At 48.1% G+C, this 16,180-nt stretch overlaps 1 protein-coding gene across 1 annotated transcript in view; it reads right to left on the bottom strand.

Moving 5' to 3' along the window:
* The window catches only part of SNTA1 (syntrophin alpha 1), a 30,711-nt gene extending 14,694 nt beyond the window's left edge, over window positions 1-16,017 (bottom strand). Inside the window, exons 1-2 of the mRNA XM_056121736.1 lie at window positions 15,595-16,017; window positions 11,860-12,045 (exon numbers count right to left, since the gene is read on the bottom strand). Coding sequence (XP_055977711.1) covers window positions 11,860-12,045; window positions 15,595-15,892 — 484 coding nt within the window. The 5' untranslated portion in view covers window positions 15,893-16,017. The remainder of the gene's footprint in view (window positions 1-11,859; window positions 12,046-15,594) is intronic.
* Between the last annotated feature and the right edge of the window lie 163 nt (window positions 16,018-16,180).

Raw genomic sequence — 16,180 nt, 5'->3', positions numbered from 1 at the left:
TGTTACTGTGTCCGGCATATTGAATACTCTCGGTAGCTTGCCGGGCTCTCCGAGAGGGGCGGAGGAATCGAACTCGGGTCGGCCATGTCGGCCGCTTGTAAGGCGAACGCCCTACCGCTGTGCTGTCGCTCCAGCCCTGATCTGAAAGTACATAAAAATATCAACAGGGATCATAACTAGGAATGATGATTAATTTACACTCTCCTGAGATTTTTTTATGGGGGAACTATACCTGGTGACACTATGTGCTTATTCCTGGCTATGTACACAGGAATCACTCCTGATGGTGCTTGGGGAACCATATGGGATGCCAGGGATGGAATCCAGATCAGCTGCATGCCAGGAAAGTACCCTACCTCCTATACTATCACTCTGGCCCAAGAAATTTTTTTTAGGGTTTTGAAAGTTTTTTATTTAGGGTTTTTTTTTTTTCAGAACTAGGAATAGAACCCAGGGCCTCACACATGCTTAGTCACATCCCCAGCCTCTTGGGTTCTTTTTTATGTGTATATTACTTTTTACTTTTTTTTTAATTTAGCATTTTTTCTTGATCACATCTACGTAAGTTTGTTTTAAATCACAAACTACCTAAGCCAGGATTCAAATGTCATCTGCTGTCAACTCAGGAAGCCTAGACTTGTTTGGGGGGTGGGGGGGGTTAGGGGGTTTTTCTCTTTTGGGTCACACCCAGCAGCACTCAGGGTGTACTCATGGCTCTGTGCTGAGGGATCACTCCTGGCAGGGAACAACGGACCATATGGGATGCAATGGATCAAACCCTTGTTGGCTACATGCAAGGCAAATGCCCCGCCCAAAGTATTATCTCTTCAGTTCCAGGAAGCCTAGACTTGAAGTTCTAAGATTTGGTGATAGGAGAATGAAGCACTCATTGAGCACTTATATGCCAAACACCATAAACGTATTTTCAGCTAACCATGCCAGTTCAATGAGATGGATCTATGATTATTAACAATTTAATAAATTAGGAGCTAGAGAGATACTTCACAAAGATAGAGTATACACTGGAGCCCAACATTTGATCCTCAGCTCCACAAAGTCCCCCAAGCATTACTAGGTCTACACCCCAATAAAAAATAAAACATTCATGGGACTGGAGAGATAGTATGAAAGGTAGAGCACTTGCCTTCCACACAGTCAATTCAATTCAATCCCCAACACCTCATATGGTCCTCCAAACCTGCCAGGAATTAATTCCTGAGCACAGAGGCAGGAGTAACACCTGGGCATTGCTAGGTGTGTCCCAAAAAACAAAAATTCATAAATAAAATTTAAATAAATTAAATAGGACCAAAAATGTGGTCAAATCAAAATGTATGTCTTGTATGCATGAGACCCACGATCAGCTGCCAACACTACAAAAATAAATTAAAACCAATAAATTAAATAAAATTAATCTAAAATGACATGAAATCAAACTGCAGTATAAATTCTTAATAAGACAGGCTTTTGGGCCAGAGCAATAGTACAGCAGATAGGGTACTTGCCTTGCACATGCTGACCTAGCTTCAATACCCAGCACCATATGTAATCTCCCAAGCACTGCTAGGAATGATTCCTGAGCACAGAGCCAGGAGTAAGATCTGAACAGTGCTGGGTGTGGCCCCCCCAAAAAAAAATGCTAAACAAAACAAAAATATGGACTTTGGGAGCCCAATAGATATTACAGCAGGTAGGGCCCTTGACTTACATGCAATCAACCCAGGTTCAATCCTCACCACCACATATGGCCCCCAAAGCCCCACCAGGAGTGATCCCTGAGCCCTGTCAGGTGTAGCTCAAAGCCAAAAACCAAAAAACAAAACAGATAGACTTTGGTGGCCAGAGAGATAGTACAGGGGCGAAGAAACACATAAGCCTCACTTATGGCTGACACCAATTTCCTGGCCAGACATGGTCTCCTGAGCACCACTAGGAGACATTCCTAAGCACTTTCACTTTCAGGCATAGTGACTGCCCCATCCCACCTCCCTCTAAAAAATAAATAAATTAATTAATTAATTAACAGTGTCCATGGTAAAACACTGGTAGGCCTTTCTCGTGCCCTTTGGTTCAATTCCTGGCTGGAAAAAAAAATGTAGGTTTGAGAGATCTGGGCTCAAATCCTATCTCTGCCACTTTGTAACTATGGGCAGATAACTTTACCTCTAAACAATGGAGTGAACAATGCATTAAGTCACAAAGGTGACTTTTAGAATTCAAGGATGGTGATTCAATAAAATTTTTTAAAAAAAGAATTCAAGGAGATCACATATGGAAGGGGCTTAGCACATTGCCTGCCACTCTACTCAACAAACAGCAGATATTACCACAGCTATTACTATCATTATCACCACTATTATTCCTCCACGACCATCTGCAGTAAGGCTCACACAGCTCACTGAGGCCATAAGCGGCTCCAGAGTGCCACGAGCACTTTAATCAAGATCCGGGAATAAGCCAGGGCTAGATTAAGCCAAGTTTTACCTGTGGGGAGTCAGAATAATATGTGTGTCTGTTCAGCCTATGGTCTCCTTGAGAACAATAACTAAAATAATAGTACTACAGGTAAGGTGTTTGCCCTAGCACACGGTCAACCTGGGTTTGATCCCTGGTACCCCATAAGGTCTGAGCACCAACAGGAGTAATTCCTGAGTGCAGAGTTGGGAGTAAGCCCTGAGCACCTCCAGGCATGGGTCAAAAAAAAAAAAAAAATCAAACAAAAAATCAAAAAAAAAATAGGTCTTTGCAGCCAGGAGAGAACTGGCTGGGGGGGGGGGGGGGGGGGCTCCATCCAACACTCAGTTCCTAGCCCCGTAGTTCATCAGGCACCTCATAGTACACCAGAGTTCAACTAAGCTAAATAGGATGGCCACCAATTAGGAGCATCTGTTAATAATTCCACACACATACACACTATTTGCTTCCAGGACCCCTAAGCACAGAGTCAGGAGTAAGCCCAGTCAACCCCAGGAGTGGCCCCCAAACAAAAGCAAACCAAAATAAAAATCACATGAGATTCATAATTCCTTTATTTTACTTTTATGGGCAGGCTTGATGTTTTCTCCCCTCTGGAGAAACCCACATTCACTCTTAGATGCATCAATCTTGCTCCCCTCTTCATCATATTTCCCTGACTAAAACTATTTTATTACAGAGGTGGGGGGAAGAAAATATCTAATGTATATTTTATACACAACATACACTGAGCTCAGAGTCAGGCCCGGTGCTCAGAGACAAAGTCCCTCTTGGTGTCTGCCCCCAAAGACCTTCCAGTTCACTCGAGAAGCCAATCACACTGCTCTGCTGTGATGACAGAGGTGGACATTTATTGAATGTTTGCCACCTGGAAGACATCATCACCGGCACTTCAAATCAACTGTCTCATACTTATAAATAGCAAATAAAATAATCATTCTTTTTTACCTAATATGGGCAGGGGCCTCGGCATATGAACATGAGTTATGAGGCATAGGACAAGCACTGCTGTTCAGTTCTGGCAAACAACTATTTGAGGTAGACCAGTTAGCCAAAGCTGAGGTCACTGTGGCATAACAGTCAGACCTTAGTTTTAATTCTGCAACTGCCGACATATTGTGTGACTAGAAACTATTTTAGTCACTTAAAGTCATTTAAGTCACTTAAAGAAAGCTATTTAAGGTTGCTTATAAAGAAAGTAATATTAACATTGGTTGACCTGGTCTATAAAACAGGGATGATAAAGAGGAGGTTATAGGGGCCTCAAGGGACTGAAGTACATGTTCTGCATGCTAGAGCCCCAGGCTCAATCCCCAGCAATGCCTGGGTGCACAAGCTCCAGTAGAAGCAATCACTGAGCTTCAAGCTAGGATTAGCCTCCAAGCACCTTTGGGGTAAGGCCCCAAAACAAAACTCAAAGATTGGACAGTGGGGAAGGTATTTGTTTTGCAAGTGGCCGACCCATGTTTTATCCCTGGCATCTCATATAGTCCCCGGAGAACAACCAGGAGTAATTCCTGAGTGCAGAGCCAGAAGAATCCCTTGAGCATTGGCCAGGTGTGACCCAAAAAGCAAAACAAATAAATAAATCGCTTAAAAAAAACTCAAAGAGGGGCTGGAGTGATAGAACAGCAGATAGGGTGTTTGCCTTGCACACAGCCAACCCAGGTTCGATTCCCAGCATCCCATATGGTCCCCCGAGGACCGACAGGAGTAATTCCTGAGTGCATGAGCCAGGAATAACCCCTGTGCATCACTGGGTGTGACCCAAAAAGAAAAAAAAAAAACTCAAAGATTAGGGGCCAGATATATAGTAACAGTTGGTAGGGCACTTGCCTTGAATGCAGCTGACCTGAATTCTATCCCCAGCAGACCATCTGGTCCCTCAAGCACCACTAGGAGTGATCCCTGAGCACAAAGGCAGGAGTAAGCCCTGAGCACTAACTCACATGATAAAACAAACAAACAAACAAACAAAAATACTCTCAGAAATTAGAGTGATTCTTATTAGTCTACTCTGTTCATAAATATTCTTATCATGAATATTTATGGACATGCTATTCTATGCCTATCATATCCTTTAGAAGTCTATTCTTCAAGTGGGTTGTACTATCCCAGTTCTGTACAAAGCACTAAAATTGACTTTATTAAACTTTACTGTTCTTGATCTTATTGCTGTTGGTATTTTCTGCGATGGAGCCAGGGATCAAACCCAAGGCCTCTTACATGTGAAGCATGAGATCTACCACTAAGATTCATACCGGTCAGTTGTGCTGCTTTCCAGCATTATTTATTTATTTATTAATTTTGCTTTTTTGGGTCACACCGGGCGATGCACAGGGGTTACTCCTGGCTCATGCACTCAGAAATTACTCCTGGCGGTGCTCGGGGGACCATATGGGATGCTGGGAATCGAACCTGGGTTGGCTGCGTGCAAGGCAAATGCCCTACCTGCTGTGCATCACTCCAGCCTGGCAGCATTGTTTTTTAATGCATCACAAACACAGTCTATATATATTTCTCTCTATGATTTGTTGCCTACTGTCTGAACACCATCAAACATGGTGTGGTAATTATGGAAAATGGGTAGGAAGTGTTTAAGCAGCTGCGCGGTCCGGAAAGTGGCCTGGAGCGTAGCGGCGGTTGGATAGTGGAGGTTGGCTACCAGGACTGGGTCCCTTGGGGCAGGGAGGACTCCCGCCCACACCCCTCTAGGGTGCCCTGAGTGAAAACAGCCTGGCGCAGATTCTCACCAAAGGTTATTCAAGTAAAAATAGATTATCTGGGTTGGAGAGGTAGTACAGCAGGTAGAGACAGCAAGTATGGCACTTGCCTTGCACACAGCAGACCCAGATTTGATTCCTGGCATTCCACATGGTCTCCTGCATGCCACAAGGAATAATTCCCATCTGTAGAACCAGGGGTAACCCCTAAGCATTGCCAGGTATGACCCAAACACTTTTTAAAAAATAAATTTAAAAGTGGAGCTGGAGCGATAGCACAGCGGTAGGGTGTTTGCCTTGCACGCAGCCAACATGGCCGACCCGAGTTCGATTCCTCCGCCCCTCTTGGAGAGCCCAGCAAGCTACCGAGAGTATCTCGCCCGCACGGCAGAGCCTGGCAAGCTCCCCGTGACGTATTCAATATGCCAAACACAGTAACAACAAAGTCTCCAATGGAGACGTTACTGGGCCCGCTCAAGCAAATCGATGATCAACGGGAGGGCCTTTTTTTAAATTTAAAAGTATCTAAAGTTCCTTATTAAAGATGCTAAAACCAGGGACTGGAAAAATAGTAGAGCAGGTAGGTCCCTTGCCTTGCACACAACTGACCCAGGCTCAATCTACCACAGCTTATATGATCTTCTGAGCCTGTCAGGAGTAATTACTGAGTGCAGAGCCAGGAGTAAGCCCTAAGTACTGCCAGTGTGGACAAATTTAAAAGAAGAAGACGCTCAAACCATACCTAAAACACTTCTTATTTTCATCTGGGGATCTTTTGGGTCACTCCCAGGGGTACTCAGGGTGCTTCAGGGCACTACCTGTGTACCCCTAGTTCTAGCAGTGCTCAGGGACCATCTGTGGTGCTGAGCATTCAAACCAGGGTTAGCCTAAAGCAAAGCTAGTGCCTTACCCTTCCTGTATTATATCTCTAGCCGGGGTGTGTGTGTGTGTGTGTGTGTGTGTGTGTGTGTGTGTGTGTGTGTGTGCGCGCATGTTTGGTATCCAGTCAGGGATGCATCCACTCTGCATGCTAAGCCACATCCCCAATCCCTATAAACCTCTCTTTAGCAAACTGGAGAATGCTACCAAACATTAAAGGGGGGGAATGATACCAACACACACGTGAGGGGGCAGGAGAAGCGTTGCTGGTATTTATCAAGTCTATTCTGTATGCCAAATGCCAAATTCTGTTCTGGGCCAAAAAACAGGCCAAGATCCACCTGAAGAAATTTCCCAGGAGAAGGTTTTATCTCATGAAAATTTTCAGAAAATAGAAGTACTGGAGCCCTTTGTCCTGGGGTGTCATTCCTCCTCTCTCCTCAGTACCAGTGGACATGGCTAATCAATGCCAGCTTCTTTCTGCTAAGCCGGGGCTGGATGTCCTAATCCTTTTAAATATAGTACTCCCACAAGATGGGGAGGAAGTCATCAAGACTCTGTGTGAGGGGGCTGAAGTGATAGTACAGCGGGTAGAGTGTTTGCCTTGCACACAGTCAACACAGGTTTGATTCCCAGCATCCCATATGGTTCCCCGAGCACCGCCAGGAGTAATTCCTGAATACAAAGCCAGAATTAACCCCTGTGTATCGCTGGATGTGACTCCTCCCCCCCAAAAAAAGACTCTGTGTGAGAAGGAAGACACCAAGAAATGAATCACCTCATCTTATCTGTATAAGAGTCAGAGCCATTGATCACTAAATAAAACAAGACTTTGTCAGGCTGGAGGAATAGTACAATGGGTAGGGTGCTTGCCTTGCATGTGGCTGACCCAGATTCAATTCCTGGCATCCCGTATGGTCACCAAGCACTCCAGGAGTAAACAGAGCAAGTCCTGAGCACCACCATGTATGGTATAAAAAAAAAAAAAAACCACATTAACTGTCACTGCCAGGAGCCACCAGGGAAACTAACAGTCACGATCTTTTAGTCACCTCTGATCCAGTCTAAACCCAGTCAACAGAGAAGCTGAGGTCTAGAAAAGGCAAACGTCTTGTAGAAGACCACATAGGATTTCAAACAATGGGGAGAGAGACAGTGTTTGTGTTTTATCTTGTTCCCACAGGTTGAACTCATCCAGGGGACACCCTGAGTTCCGTGGTGCTTTGGCCCAATGCTGTGCCAGATATCTGTGTTTCTTGGCTTCTCAAAGAGAGGAGAGAATGAGTTCAATGGGAGGCACAGGTATTAGCCCATAAACCAAGCAATGCTTCAAGCATCAAATCACATGGAGAGGCCACTTTCTCTGAAGAATCCAAAGTCCCAGAGCCCAGAGGGACTTTCTCAACCTAGGAGGGGATATAGGGAGCTACACTGTAGGACAGAAGTGCATCCATAGGGACCAGAGTGATAGCACAAGGAGTAGGAGACTGCCTTGCACATAGCCAAACCAGGTTCAATCCCCAGAACTCCATATGATCCCACAAGTTCCACCAGGAGTGATCCCTGAGCACAGAGTCAGGAGTAAACCCTAAGCATAACCAGGTGTGTCACAAAAGCCAAATAAAATAAAATGACATAAAATAAACACAAATGAGCCCATAGTAGAAATCTTACCATCCACAGAACAAACTTTCAAAGAGCAGAAACTAATTTCATTCCAAATCAACTAAAATAGGTCATTTTGATGAATTTCAATAAGTTCAAACTGTATTATAGGTGATAGATATAAAGTACTGAGGCATCCAGGGGGAAAGTGTCATATCCTTAACACTTAAAGGTGATCTTAGGGCCAGGAGTGATAGTACAGCAGGTAGAGCATTTGCCTTGCAAGCGGCTGATCCAGATTCGATCTCCGGCCTCCCTTATGGTCCTCTGAGCACTGCCAGGAGTAACCCCTGAGCATTACCAGTGTGGCCTCTAAACCAAAAAGAAAAAAAAGTAATCTTATTATTTAACTTTGAGGTTAAAAATATGATTCCTGGCTCAATCCCTGCTACCACATGGTCCCCTGAGCACCTCCAGAAGCTACTTTTGAGCACAGAGCTGGGAGTATTCCCTGAGTCACCAGATGTGGCCAAAGCAAAACAAAACATTCAATTCTGGATCAGAGAGATAATACGGGGATTAAGGAGCTTGCTTTGCATGCAGCTTTCCCCAGCTTGATCCCTGGAACTATGTCTTGTTCCCCTTGAAAACCAGCAATGGGCCTGAGCATAGAGCCAAGAATAGCCCGAGTACTGCTGAGTATGAGCCAAAAAGCAAAAAGTAATAATAATAAGAAAAATGTGATTGCTATATTTAACCTTTTAAAGACCAAAATGAAATCACCTTCTAAGTATATATATATATATATATATATATATGTATATATATATACACATACATATTTTAAGTGCATCCATGGCATTTAAAAAGATATGCAGCTAGGGTAGTCAGAGAGATAGTATGGGGGTTCACATACTTGCCTTGCATACAGCCAACCTGGGTTTGATCCCCAGCACCGCATATGATCCCTCAAACATTGCCAGGAGTGATTCATGAGCTCAGAGATGGGAGTAAACTACAGCTGGGTGGGCACCTCTCCGCCTCTCCTCACTGCCCCCCACCAAGAAAAGGACAAACGGGCCAGGGAACTGAAATACTTCAAAGGGTTAGAGCATATATTTTACAAGTGGGAGCAATTCCCAACACCACATGGCCTGCCAAATACCACCACGATGCAACCCCCAAATAGCTCCTGAGAACCACTGAATGCAGCCCTTGCTAAAAAAAAAAAAAATCATGTTAGTAATCTCTTATACAGAGGCTTCATGGCTCTGGGGTAAGATACAACAAGCTTCACACACATTCCTATAAGGAACTATAAGGAAACTTTTTTTTTCAAGGATGCTTTATGTTTTATTTTATTTTATTTATTATTATTATTATTATTATTATTATTTGCTTTTTGGGTCACACCTGGTGATGCACAGGGGTTACTCCTGGCTCTGCACTCAGGAGTTACTCCTGGAAGTGCTCAGGAGACCATATGGGATGCTGGGAATCGAATCTGGGTCAGCCAGTGCAAGGCAAACGCCCTGCCCGCTGTGCTATCTCTCCAGCCCCAGTATAAGGAAACTTTTATGGATTTTTTTTTGCTTTTTGGGTCACACCCGGCGATTCTCAGGAGTTACTCCTGGCTCATGCACTCAGGAATTGCTCCTGGAGGTGCTCGGGGGACCATATGGGATGCTGGGAATCGAACCTGTGTCGGCCATGTTGGCTGCGTGCAAGGCAAACGCCCTACCCGCTGTGCTATCGCTCCAGCCCCTTAAGGATCATTTTTAATGGATTATTCATAACAAGCAACAAAAAATAAATTATTTAGGATCTGCTTTGGGGGCAGGCTTGGATGGTGATGGAAAATTCAAAATAATGGTGGTGGGAAGGTGTAATGGTGGTGGGATTGGTGTTGAAATACTGAATGTAATAAATCATTGTGAACAACTTTTAAAAAAATACAATTGGGGCTGGAGCAATAGCACAGTGGGTAAGGTGTTTGCCTTGCACATGGCCGACCCGGGTTTGATTCCCAGCATCCCATATGGTCCCCCAAGCACCGCCAGGAGTGGTTCCTGAGTGCAGAGCCAAGAGTAACCCCTGAGCATTGGCTGGGTGTGACCCAAAAAGAAAAAAGAAATACAATACACATTGGGGGGATAAGGGGTGGGAGGGATACTGTGATTAGTGGTGGTGGAGAATGGGCACTGGTGGAGGGATGGGTACTCGATCATTGTACAACTGAAACCCAAGCACAAAAAAATTTTAAGTCTACAACTGTACCTCATGGTATTTCACTAATAAAAAATTTTAAAAAATACAATACACTTAAAATGCCAAAATAAAATGAAACAAAGCTGAAAGAAGTGAGCCTGGGGCCATAGAAAGCCAAAGATGATCCGAGACTCAGAGTCTGTGCCCTTCTGTGGGAAACAAAGGCCACTCTAAGGAGTTCAGCCCGGGCCGCTCAGCAGACTTGATGGTCACGGCATTCTCCACCAACCCCCGCCACCTCCCTGTGCCGGCTCTGGGCCCTGAGCCAAGACACATTCCTCAGGCCCCCAGAACTTCTGGAACAGAGAGAGCAGAGTTTGAGAAAAAGGCTGAGCAAGGCAAAAACACCTTTAGAGAGAAGGCAAGAGCAGAGATGGGACCACCACAGCGAGAGGCATCTAACAAGCCAGAACTGATCTCCAGTGGAAGTCAAGGACTCAGCCAAAACAGTACCATGAAGAGAGGACAGACAGATCCACCGAGACCACCCCCCAACCCCTCTCCCTCCGTAAAACTCTCTGATCCTTGCTGAGGAACTTGGCCGCCTGCCACATACAAGCCCGTCCTTTGCCAGAGGAGGAAGAGCACTAGACAGATCTAACCCAAGGGCTCTCTATTTCCTCAGAAACAAATCTTGTTTTGGGGGATTTGTAGTAGGATGGGGGAGTCACACCTAGCAGTGCTCAGGGGTTATTCCTGGCTCTGTGCTCAGTAGTGACCCCTGGAGGTACCCAGGGGACAACACGCAGTGCCAAGGATTGAACTGGGATCAGCTGCCTACCTTAGTGCCTATGCTCTCTCTTTGGCCCAGGAATGAATATTTTTTGTTAGTATTTTTTTTTGTTTAGGGGCCACACCTGAAAATGCTCAAGGACTCTGCATTCAGGAATCACTATGGTGGCCTCAGGGGACTACATGGGATGCCAGTGATGGAACCCAGGATGGAATCCAGATCAGCGCATGTAAGGCAAAGTGCCTTAGCCACTGGGCTATCTCTCCGGCTCCAGTAGAAATAAATCTTACCACCATTGCCCCCATCCCTGTCCCTTCATACCCCTCAACCCAGCTTAGTCACTCAGTGGGTGGCCCAGTCAGTCATGAACCTTTGTGAGTATGTGTGAGTGTGTGTGAGTGCGTGTGTGTGTGTGTGTGTGTGTGTATGTGTGTGTGTATGTTTTGTTTTGGGACCACATATTGTTTTGTTTTGGGAGGCCCTCCCGTTGATCGTCGATTTGCTCGAGCGGGCCCAGTAACGTCTCCATTGGAGACTTTGTTGTTACTGTGTTTGGCATATCGAATACTCTCGGTAGCTTGCCGGGCTCTCCTAGAGGGGCGGAGGAATCGAACTCGGGTCGGCCATGTTGGCCGCTTGTAAGGCGAACGCCCTACCGCTGTGCTATCAGGGATTAACTCCTGGCTTTGCACTCAGGGATAACTCCTACTGGTTCTTGGAGGGGACTACAGGGGTGCTGACCATAAAGGTCAGCTGTGCACAAGGCATGTGTCCTGCCCACAGTATTCTCTCTGTACCTTTCGTCCTGTACCTAACCACCCAGCAGGCAGAAGTTACCTCCCCATTTTACGAAGGAGGACAAGAAATGTCATGCAAATAAAGTGACTTGTCCAAGGCCACAGACCACAGAACTCAAGCATGGAAGAGAAGAAATAAACACCATGTCTGTCTGATTCATCCAGAGCCTCACCCCATACTGTCTCAAGGTGGTGCCCAAATTCCTTTTCTTTTAAAGGAGGAGCTCCGCCCAGGGAAACTTGGGAGACCATACAGGGTCTAGGAATATCCTCTTCTCTATCACTATCATGTTCAACCCTTCTACCTCGCAATCTCCACTGTTGGAGACCCAGCAGGGGCCAGAGAGCAGTGAGCAGTCATGGGGCTCCCAGGGCTTACCCTCCAACACCACTTCTTTGCCCGTCTTCTTCAGCACCTGTACCGCCTCGTCATGGGTGGCAGAGGAGAGGTCTTCCCCATTCACAGAGAGGATGGCATCGCCCACAAAGAGGGCCTCTGTCTGGTCAGCTGCCAGGCCCTTGAAGATCTTGGAGATGAGAATGGGCATCTTATTCTCCCGGCCTCCTATACAGCACAGAGAAAGGGAGAAACTGAGGCAAATGCACCAGTGTTTGGGATTATTTATTGTGTGGTGTCAGGAGTTGAACCCAGGTCTCATGTGTGCAAGGCATGTGCTTTACTGGTGAGCCACATCCCTGACTCCAAAATTATTTTTAGGGAGCCAGGATAGTTCAGAGGGTTAGTGCCACATGTCGCACTCTGAAGCCCTGGGTTCAATCCCTGGAGGTATAGAGTCCCCTAAAACATCTCCAGGAGCAGCCCCTGAGCAACAAGCTGGAAGCAAACTCCAGCACCACAAATGTGACCCAAAAAACAACCCTTGGGCTGAAACAATAGTACAGTGAGTAGGGCGTTTGTCTTGCACTTGGCCAACCTGGGTTCAATCCCCAGCTCACAGGGTCCCCTGAGCACAGAGCACGAGTAAGCCCTGAGTACAGCTGGCTGTGACCCAAAAACAAAACAAATTAGCCCCTCAAAAATTTCTTTTTTAAGATCTTTTTCAGTGCCAATTCCCATTTCAGGAAAGGAGAACAGAAGGGCAAAAAGAATGTAGAAGATGTGCCAGAGAAATATAGTATAGCAGGTAGGGCACTTGCCTTGCACATGGCCAACCCAGATGATCCCCAGCATCCCATATGGTCACCTGAGCACCACTAGGAGAAATTCCTGAGTTCAGAGCCAGGAGTAATCTCTGAGCATTGCCAGGTGTGGCCCAAAAACTAAAAGAAAAAGAAAATTGGCACCAGGGCCTCACACATGCAAGGCATATGCTCTACCACATGAGTCACAAACCTTGGCACCCAGAATCAATACATTTTGGGGGGTTTTTTGATTTTGTTTTGTTTATGGGCCACACCCAATGACACTAAGGACTTACTCCTATCTCTGCACTCAGGGATCATTCCTGGTGGGGCTCAGGGAACATAGAGGTACCAAGGATTGAAACTGGTCAGGTACATGCAAGGCAAGTGTCCTACCCTCTTCACTACTGCTCAGACCCCAAAACCAACACTCTTAAGCTTATACATGCAAACCAGGCCCTCAAGTCTCACACTGCCAGTCCATCCCCAGTGTGTTCATGATGGGAACTGATGGGGAGAGAAAGAGGGGGTCACACCAACACCAGCCCTAGGGCCCATGAAGGAGCGACAGTTTGCTCAGTGCACCGTACTTAGCCTGAGGCCCAGGAAAGGAAAGGATTTCTATTTATATCTGCCCTTCTCCATCTGAAACTAGGAACTGCAGTTCAGTCTGAGCTGTGATCATTTCAAGCTTCCTGAGGCCGGACTGGACTGGACCCTAGAGGTAAGGTCAAGGCAACAGGCATCCAGTATCCACCTCCATTCAAGAATACAGTGAAGCCAATACTCCCCCCTGATGCTTCCTGAAAGTTATCTCAGCCCACCTGGGATGGTAACTTATGTGGCCTCAGAAAGTTTCTGCTCCACTCCAAGTTTGTCCATTTACAAAATGAACTCTGTCTGATCTCAAAGTTCTTTTCCTCCCTGACACCTTGAGCATACAACTTCTGGATTAATCTGTTGCCCCTGCCAGAATGTGGAGGGCCAGGAAGATAGCACAGAGGTCAGGGACATCTGCTTGCTTATAGGGGAACCCTGGCATGCCCTATATGCGCAAGTACTGTGGGGATCACCCCCACCTCAAAAAAAAATATGGGTTGGGACAGAGTGATAGTAGGGCAGGTAGGGCATTCACCTTGCATACAGCCAACTCGGGTTAATTCCTGGCACCCAATTAGTCCCCCAAGACCTCCAGGAGTGATCCCTGAGCACAGAGCCAGCAGTAAGCTCTGAGCATCACTGGATGTGGACCAAAAACCCAATATATTTTATATTATATACATACACATATATATGTACATACTCACTCACTGGCTTCCCCATTTTCCATCTTATTTATTTAGGTTTTGGGGTCATACCCAGCAGTGCTAGGGATCATTCCCAGCAATGCTCAAGGTACCATGTGGTGCCAGAGATCAAACCTGGGGTTCCTGCACGCATGCATTCCAGTCCTTTGAGCTCTCTCTGTCTCTCCATCCCCTAGTTCTTGCTTTTAGACCCATTTGATTGGTTGCCTAGTCAGTTGCCTCACCATAGGGAAGAACCAGGTCCTCCCCTGGGCACTGTCTAGTGACCTGCTCTAGAATTTCTAATCCAGTCTGCCATCACTACTGGGGAAATCATCTGAGTCTTAATTTCTTCACCTGCAAAATGGGGGTTATAGTACCTACCTTCCTCCACCTGTTGCCAGGATGAAGTAGATTCAGCACAAAGTGGTACTGAGCCAATGACATCCCTACTCCCTCATCCAGGACCAAAGGACTAGAGGCACCAGTGACAGGGGAGAGAATAGTACACATCCAAGACTGACAGCCCTTGACAGGGCAGACAGCTCTGCTCTGGGGGGGCTGGGTTGCAGAGGGCACAACCCGCAGCTCAGTGGGCAGGGATTTTAGCCACTAAGGTCAGCTGTCTGGGGAGTCTTTCCTGGCCTCAGTTTCCTTCCCATCTGACAGCAATAATTAACCAGGTACCTACTGGGTACTGTAAGGTGAGTCCATTAGATTGGTTCCAATCACAGCCCCCTCCTGACTTGTTTCCTTTCTGTGACCACCCTGTCCTACCGGTTGGCCCCAAATCTCCTGCTGTGAGCCCCATTTTACTCAATTTTCACCTGTGGCCACTTTGAACTATCCTAGGAGCACATAGGTGCTATCCGGGTGACATGGCCCGCTGGTTGAGAAACACGTTCTCCCTGTGTTTTCACAGAAAAAGCTCTCATTAGCCTCCTCATTCTATAGTTGAGAAAACTGAGGTTCAGAAGGGGGAAGTGACTTATCCAAGTTCACACAGGCTGGCTGCAGTCTCAAGACAGCTGTCAGGGAGTCAGGATAAATGGCTCAAAAGGCTGGAGCGCATGCCCAGCCTGGTTCCATCCTGCCCCCAGCAACAGGCGGGTGTGGCCCCCCAAAACAGAAAGAAAAGCAAGCCTCCAGTATTATGTCCGAGTCTCTGAATGCCATACAAGGTAGAGATGGTCAGATGAGGAACCTCAGACCCAACTGTCTGGGCTCTCTGCCTGCTACACAATTCCTGGATGCTCGTATCTGCCCAGAGCCCCTGAGCCAGGCCTTTCCCCCACACACACCTGGGTAGTACCAGGGACTTCCCCTCCCTGCCCAAGTCAAGTTCCCGGTCTGAATCTCCTCTCTGCATCCTTCGTTCTCCGAGGCCCCTCCTGCCCTTGGTTTCCTGCAGCCCCCCCGGCCATCTCTTCCCTCCAGGCGAAACTTTAACACCCACCGGTGCGCCCGAACCCCTTGCACACCTGAGCCTTCGCTTCCTACCAAGACCTCGATCTGCCCGGGCTGCGGGGGGCCTCGGCTCGCCCGGTCCCCTCCCTCTCCCTTACGACCCCGGGACGCAAGTACTCTCCAAGTCCACGTCCTCGGTTGCCTGCCATCGCTCCCCAGCCGCCCTCGGCGCACCGCACACACCACGACCCGGTGCCCTCGGTGCCCCCAGCGCCCACCTTTGATGCTAATACCCAGACCGCCCGCGTCGGCCTTGCGCACGGTCACGCGGCGCCGCTGGAGCAGCAGCGCCTCGGGCAGCTGCGGGGGCGCCGCGCCCGGCTCGGCGGCGCCGTTGAGCTGCGCGGGCTCTGGCTCCCGCGGGCCGGCCGGCTCGCCGTCGGCGGGGCTCACGGTCAGCGCGTCCTCCGCCAGGCTGAGCAGCACCCGCTGCCAGCGCTCGGCGCCGGCCCCCGAGCCCGTCCCGCAGCGCAGTTCCAGCAGTCCCGTGCGCGGGGTGCGCCTGCTGGACGCCATCTTCGCCGCACCAGCCGGGCCCCTGCGAGCCGGGCCCACTCCGACCCAGCGCCCAGGGCAGAGGGCAGCGGGGGCCCGACTGGGCCAGCCGCCACCCTAGCCCGGGCCGCCGAGGGTGGAGCCCTGAGGGGCGGGGCTGGTGGGCGGGGCCATGGCCGCGGGGCGGGGCCAAGGCAGCCAGCGGGAGGCGTGGGCGGGGCCCCGGACTGAAGCGTACAAGGTGGCTCTGCTTGAGGGGTGGGGCCATGCGAGGGGTGGGGTCCAGGGGCGGGCCTCGTCCTCAGAAGA

Source organism: Sorex fumeus, unplaced genomic scaffold (genome assembly GCF_029834395.1).
Source record: "Sorex fumeus unplaced genomic scaffold, SorFum_2.1 ptg000044l, whole genome shotgun sequence".
Classification (NCBI taxonomy): Eukaryota; Metazoa; Chordata; class Mammalia; order Eulipotyphla; family Soricidae; genus Sorex; species Sorex fumeus.
Note: the sequence above shows the minus strand (reverse complement) of the source record. Positions and strands in the feature narration are given on the sequence as shown.